This window comes from Humulus lupulus, chromosome 4 (assembly GCF_963169125.1).
Source record: "Humulus lupulus chromosome 4, drHumLupu1.1, whole genome shotgun sequence".
Taxonomy (NCBI): domain Eukaryota; kingdom Viridiplantae; phylum Streptophyta; class Magnoliopsida; order Rosales; family Cannabaceae; genus Humulus; species Humulus lupulus.
The window spans coordinates 21,687,957-21,695,386 of NC_084796.1; the positions used below are offsets into that span (position 1 = coordinate 21,687,957).

The following is a 7,430-nucleotide window of genomic DNA, read 5'->3' on the forward strand; positions in this document are numbered from 1 at the left end:
TATCATTGTAAAATATCTAAAAATATCTCAAAAATATTTTATTTTGACTTTTTTAATTATTTATTATTTTTAAATAATTATCATTATAAAATATCTTAAAAATATCATATTTTATTTTTTTAATTATTTATTTTATTTTATTTAAGTGTTTACAAACTACTGTTAAATATAAAAATATTCCGTTAAAATTAACATTAAAAAATTAAAAAACCATTAAAATAAAAAATAAAAATTATTTACACGCTTATTATATAGAAGATATATTAAAATAGAAAAAGTACCTTGGAGACATCATATTTTGGTGGGCTGCTTTATATAAATATATAGATATAGATATATAGAGGCCATAGACATAATTGAAGTGAACTACATTTTTGGACGTGAGATTGATAAAATAATTTCAAATAAATATATCCATTTCGAAAATTAAATTATTTATCGAAATACTGGTGCCGAAGGAATATGGATTGCGTTTAAAAGAGCAAGGGTTAAATTGGTTTTTATAAATATAATCTATCAAGCTAGATCCTAGATCTCTCCTCACAATCACAAAGAAGAGTCCAAGTTGAAATTTCTCTCCCCGAAGTAAAAAATAATAATTTTCCTTACTAAAAAAAATCTCTATTTTCTTTTACTTGTATGTATTTTTCCACCTTCTCCCTTCTCCCTTCTTGTTTTCTTATTCAAAATAAAAACTACAGTTTCTTTTGCTCTGTATTTCTCTCTTTTCTTTGACCTGTTTGGTAATTAATAACCGGTATTGCATCATCAACTATAGTATTAATATAACAAGAAGAAAGAAAAAAAATATACACATATATATAGATTAGATGTAGATATTTAATATACATATCCACTTCTTCAGATATGTAGATATGTGGTGACCTCAGTATCTATTTGCTTTCAAAAGAATGCATTACAAAATATGGCAAAGCTTCTTCCTATAAAAAAAGACATCTTTTTCAGATATGTGTAGTGTTTCAAGTATGCAATGATAAGGTGTGAATTTCATTTTCATGTATAAAGCTTCTCCTATTTAGCAGAGTTTTACTTGGAAGTGGAGGCGCATGGCAGAACCCATCTAACCAACTGCGAGTTTTCTTGCTGATGCCTTGACCGCCAAGCCTGTTGCATTAACACAGATTTCAGATCAAAATGTCAAAAAATTATTGTATAATTGTCCTCGGAATCAACATTTTGAATCATCAGAAACATCTAATATATAGTTTAAAACTTTTATCAGATAGTAACCAAGTTGAATATTCAATAAACTAAACCTCCACAAAGAAAGCTGCTGCCCCTAAACCTTAGAGGAGAGCATTTGTTCCATTACCTACATTGGTTACTACTTTTATTGCTGTTTAGAAAAAGAAAGTAAAAATAGGAATGTTACCTTTTTAAGGTGAAATGTAGGAGTTCTCCAACAAAGGGTTTCTGAGTTCTCCCGCAATCTGCAATAAGACAATAAGAAATTCAACGTTACTAAAGACATTTCTTTGCTGCAGTCGGCAGTCACTTAACAAAGCAATCCTTATTCCACAGTGTGATCACTAATTACAGCAATGATGAAGTGCAAGAGTCTACACAAAAATAAAGATTAATTTGTTTCTCCTCTTAGTTGAGTAAAATAAAACATCCAAGTGAACTTCTGGTTTGGTCATCTTTAACGTTAATACCTACGCTATGCACAATTTATTTCTTCGTAGACTCCATTCGTATTTGTCAGTTTTATGTAGCACAAATCAAAGACAGACTTCATACTGTTCTATACCAAATGTAAGTCAGTCATATTTTAAAACTTTTTAATGCCAGGGAATATTCATAGAATGACTGAAAATTAGCAGATTGAGAGAGGATTATATAACTACTCACCCATTCTCATCTCCAGAGCTGTTAGTATAGGTGTTTGAGTTGTTATTTGTGTCACTGGTAGTTACACTTGTTTCAGAAGATGCCTTCCTCACAATAGACAATGCAAGCATGTTCTTCTGCTGGGATTCTGTTCTACAAACCAACTGAGAGGCATCTGATGAACGTGACTTTTTATGACGCCTAAAAGTTCTAGCAAAACAGTTTGGCTGATTCTCGGGCTCTTGAAAAGGTAAAACACAGCCTTCATTATTGTATCTCGATTCATTGGGAGCAGCAGCTACTAATTCAGCAATCGGTCTATGTTCCAACGATCCATGACCAGGACCATGAGGAGGAGGTGTTCTTGTGCTCTGCACATTTCCTTCACCATTTCCCAATGTTCTTACAACATCCATTCTGTGACAACATTCATGTGGAATTTTCAAACTAGAATCATCAGAGAAAGGTCTAGTACATCTTTCACTTATCATAGGCCTTTCAGATGTGTATTCTGAATAGTCTGAATCACTTCCACATTCAGTAGACGGTTGTGACTTACGGACTCTGCGGCAACAGCTAAATAACTTGAAAGATGGTTTCTTTACTTTGGCATGCCTTGACTTAGAAGAAGCACAAGGTACAAGATTAATCTTAATCTCTACATTACAATCCAAAGTAGACCGAAGTAAGTTGGCAATCAGCTTCTGTGATTTTTCTGCCTTAGATATACAATTAGGATGACAGAACTCCAACTCGGCTACCGCTCGCCCTGAAATTCCATAATTACTTGCAATTTAAATTTTAAAACCCGGGCTTGAGCAAGTATATATACTTTGAAGAGATATATATATATATTACATGAAAAAAGAGGCGTAATAATAGAGCTCTTTCCAGTGAGCTGTCACAAAAGGCCAGTGGGAAAGATTTTTCAATAAAGACATACATATATATAAATACTGAAAAAACAAAAGGCTAATGCACTTAAGCTATTTAAAGCTAGTGATGTGAAGATTTAAAGCTAGGAACAAGAGGAGATGTTATCAACTCATTATCACCTGATTTCAATTTTCTCTTGTAAGTGAAAGAGATTAAGTTTACGATATGGATGTACCTTGACTAACAACTAGAGAAGATAGTTTCCCTTGTTCTAGCAGAAAGTTCTTAAAAGAACTGGATTGGCATAGTTCTGTAGCCTTCTTCCATATGGATTCCAAGGTTCTTCTATAATCTTCAGGTATTCTTAATGTTTGTGGCGTTCTCTCCTCACATGAACAACTCACAACATGCTTCCAGCTCTCCCCTGAAATATTATAAGAAACAGGAATTGGTATCAAAGTTTACCATTGGAATTGTACTCAACTAATAAGCTTCTATTCTAAAGATTCAGACCTCTTTCATGAACATTATCCAGCCACAACTTTGAATCATTCACTTCTGAAGAACATTCCATAGAACTAAGCTGCAAAAGAGCAACAGTAAGCCATGTTGTTTGATTTTTTGACATCCTCAATTGTTTTTCTGTTTCCGATAGTATTTTCAGTGCATGACTCAGTTTTTGTAAGTCCACTTCAGCTGCAGGAGAGAAAAACAGTAAGCACAACACTAGACAAAACAAATAATTCTAATAAAAAAATAAGCCTTTGGAAATATGCAAATTGTTTGTAAGGCTTATGGAAAGTAAGACAATAATTCCGTAAATAAAACATCAAACTACTTACAGGTATGCCTACTCGAAAACCTTCTTCTAACTTCAGAGCAACCTTCCTGACAGTTACCCGCAAGAACATCCATAATGAGATTTGCTAGTTGTGATGTAAGCTGCATAGGATCAATTCTTGATCTCATCAGCTCCCTGGCCCTTATCACCGTTTTTGAAGTGTCTGATGACATAGCCAAATCTAGCAGATCAAGCAACTCATCATCTGATACAATGCCAATCTGCAATAGAGAACATAAAAGGGACACCTCATTAGAGATGCACCTTCACTGCTTGAAAAACCAAGTGACTATAAGGCTTCCCACTTACTAGTTCATATGCTAGGGACATTGTGATCCTTTTACCCAGCAGACTCAGTTGATCAAGCATCATCTCGGCATCCCTCATTGAACCACTTGATTTAGCAGCAATAAAGTCTAAAGCAACTTGATCAAAGTCAAGACCCTCTTCATGACAAATTTTTACTAATCTGCCAGAAATATCAGAATCCTTTATCTTAGGAAAGTGGTACCTCTGGGACCGTGATAATGCACTTCGGGGAAGCTTATCCAGATCGGGAGCAATCATTACAAAGATTACATGTTGAGAAAGATTATCCAAGCTGTGTAAAACAGTAGCCCATGTTTCTCCATGTAGTAAGTGACACTCGTCAAAAATGAAAATTTTAAACCTTGAAGAAACTGGAGGGATGGCTGCCTTCTTAATTAAGGATCTAACCCTTTCTCGCCGATTGATTCGTACTGGATCTACTTCTTTGACATCTCTGCTCCTCCCAGAAAAGAACATAACACATTCCCTGCAAATACCACATGGCCTGTTCTCCTCCAATGAGAGGCAATTCAGTGCAGCAGCAAAAATCCTAGAAGCAGAAGTCTTGCCAGTACCACGAGGGCCGTGAAAAAGATACAATGAAGTTATTCTTCCTTTAATGATTGCACCCAATAGAGACCTTGCTACTACATTTTGTCCCACCAATTCACCAAAAGATTTTGGCCTAAACTTTTGACTCAGACTCCTAGGAGTTTCAGAATGTGGAACAATTTCATTGCAATTGTATTTCAAGCATCTGGTATCATAACTACTGATCTCATCCACATTCTTGCATAGCAACGGGTTGTTTTCTACGTCGGAAGATTCTCGGAATCTTGGTGTTCCTGACCAACAGCAGCTTATACCACATCCAGGGTCATCATTATATACATCATCAACCTCTTCATTCGCAAACAGTGAAGTGCTACGGCTCGAAAGAGCATCTCTAAGTGAGAGAGATGGACTTGTACCATTACCAACAATTCCGAATGATTTTTTCACTTGATTGTGACTCTGGAATTTTCTTTCTGATGCAATGTGTTCTGTTCTTTCTTCCGGTAATTGACCTATGCTTAGTTCATTACACGAGTCAATATCTTCCAAAGGATTAATGGAAGGTATGATACTTTTGTTATCAATACGATGGCTGCAATATCTTCCACCATCGATGGTCAATGGACCCGAAACCTCATACGAGTTAAACTTAGATTTCCCAAGATCATAACTTAAATTGAAATCGTCAAGGAACTCCTGTCTTTGGCCATCTAAATAACCCACATTCTTAGTTCTCAAACGATGGATTTTACCAGAACCACCACCTTCTAGGCAAGAATCCAAGAACCGGAGAGAAATTCCAGAACCCGAATTCGTTTCCCAGTTCACATTATCAACCAAAGCAGAGAACTTGCTCGTTGAAGTAGTAGATGGATCTCTCAGAGACCTCACTCTCCTCAACGCTACAAGAGTCTTTGAAATAGGAATATCAACCGAATGCCGCCGTCCGTCCATGAGTTTTCAAACTCAATATTCAGAACACAAGTATCATCATTATCTAAACTTCACACACTCGAATGTGAGGATCCAATGAAAAGCACCCCCCTACAAAACAACAAGAACAAAGTATGTTAGCTCCAAATCCAAACAACCCAAATGCATAAACATGATAATGAACCAACTACTTCCCAAAAACAAACTAGATTAGAAACTAGAGCTACATTATAAAAACTAGATTAAAAATCAATCAGCATTACAAATTTGAAAAAATGGGCATAAAAAAATTAATTCATTAGTCGAAAGGGTATGCAACACAATGTAGCACCTTTTTCTTGTAATGAAAAAAATAACTTAGAACTTTGAAACATATTTTCTTTCACCCATGGATAAGAGAATGAAAACCCACAAACCCCATTCTCCATTTATTAAAAAAAATCACACATTTCATGTTTACACACACATGCAGACAACAAAGACAGAATAATATCCGCAAAAACTTGCTGATTAGCTCAAACTCTAGAGAGAGCAAGTCCAAAGAGAGAGACAGAGATAGTAAAAAGAGTGAGTCAAAAGAGAATCAACAATTCAAAACCCAACATCAAAATTAAGCAAATAAAAACAAAAAAACAGTGGGGGGAACAGGGACAAAACTTAAAAATACCAACCTCCCCATACCCCATACTTGTGAAAAATCCAAATACTCAATAAATATATAGCTAAAACTTCGAAGTTGACGAAATTTTTGAAAAGGGTCAGCGCATAAGGCGGGGAAGAAAACCCTAACCCTAAAACAGTGTCCTTGGTGATTGAGCTGAGTAGTGGTAGTAGGTTGAGAAGTAAGAAGATGAAGAGGAAGAAGATGGTTGAAAGAGAAGGGTGAAGGGGCAAAGTAGTAAATGTCATAAATGCGAAGGGCAGAGTAACACGCCATGGCCTGTGACAGAGCCGACGTGTACAGAAAATTCAGAAAGGCTTGTTTTTTTGTGTCAGAAATTCTTTTGTTCTCTTTCCCTCTATCTTTCTCTTTCTCCCTCTTTCATTACCACTCTCTCCCCAGATATTTCACTGTAGAGAGAGACCGGTTATGGTCTCGCCCAGTGAGCTTCCAAGGGTATTTTTGGTATTTCGTACAGGGTGTTTCAGATTTTCAGTTAGTTCAGTTGGAAGAAAAATATTCATAAATGCTTCTCACGCTCTCTGCTGGCGCGTGTTAAACACATGATTACCGTTATTCTTTTTCATGATTACTGTAGGGCAGGGCATATCCATGTGATAGCTTACCATTTTTGTTATTTATTTAAATTTTGATGCATATTATTTATAGATATAAAAATAGGGAAAATATTTACTTTAGTTTTTATAGAAATTCCACTGTTATTTATTTTGTCTTTTTTTTTATTTATTTATTAATGGGTAAGGAGCATTTTGGCGCCCCAAACTTTAGCAAGTATGCCACTTAAGTCCCCAATTTTTTTTTTTAGCATTTAGATCCTAATCAGTATTTTTTAGCTCCCATCTCCAACATCATATTCAATAAATAAACCTTAAAGTTAAGAATAAAATGAGATTTTAACAAAATAACACCTTTTTTTCTCTTTACACCATTTTAATTAATTTATTGTTACGAAATATATTATTTTGACAAATTAACTTAAATATCAAAAAATCTCTAACATATTTAATATATCACTTATATATTAATTAGTTTATCATTTGTTAATTATTAATAAAACAAATATACATATTTTAAATTTTAGAAACATAAAAATTGAATATTTTGATTTTACTAATGATTGTTAATTCTAGTGATATGCATAATTTTAATTTTTAATTATTTATGTTTTTTTATTTTTGAAAAGATTATTATTATTATTATTATTTCCTTAATAGCTCAAATTTATTTCAATTTTTAAATAATAATTTTTAAAGGTGCAAAAAAAGTAAAATTATATTCTACGTAATTTTGTACTTAAAATTTTTCAAATGGGTGTAAAATTTTCTTTTAACAATTTATGAGAAATTTAAATAGAAAAATGTGTAGTGAAAAAAAATCGTGTAT

At 33.9% G+C, this 7,430-nt stretch overlaps 1 protein-coding gene across 3 annotated transcripts; it reads right to left on the reverse strand.

The window, feature by feature from the left end:
* Positions 1–811: 811 nt before the first annotated feature.
* LOC133830163 (protein STICHEL-like 2) lies at positions 812–6,382 on the reverse strand. Of its 3 annotated transcripts, none has more exons than XM_062260090.1 (8): positions 6,037–6,382; positions 3,878–5,476; positions 3,570–3,789; positions 3,241–3,423; positions 2,963–3,151; positions 1,873–2,620; positions 1,394–1,451; positions 812–1,125 (listed from the first exon to the last, which is right to left on the reverse strand). In XM_062260090.1, exons 2-8 carry the CDS (start codon positions 5,384–5,386, stop codon positions 1,048–1,050), a joined length of 2,985 nt encoding a protein of 994 aa, XP_062116074.1. In that variant the 5' UTR covers positions 5,387–5,476; positions 6,037–6,382; the 3' UTR covers positions 812–1,047. The 3 variants fall into 3 exon arrangements, with proteins under 3 accessions (XP_062116074.1, XP_062116073.1, XP_062116072.1); XM_062260089.1 differs by lacking the exon at positions 6,037–6,382 and adding an exon at positions 5,697–5,924; XM_062260088.1 differs by lacking the exon at positions 6,037–6,382 and having other exon boundaries at positions 3,878–5,665.
* Between the last annotated feature and the right edge of the window lie 1,048 nt (positions 6,383–7,430).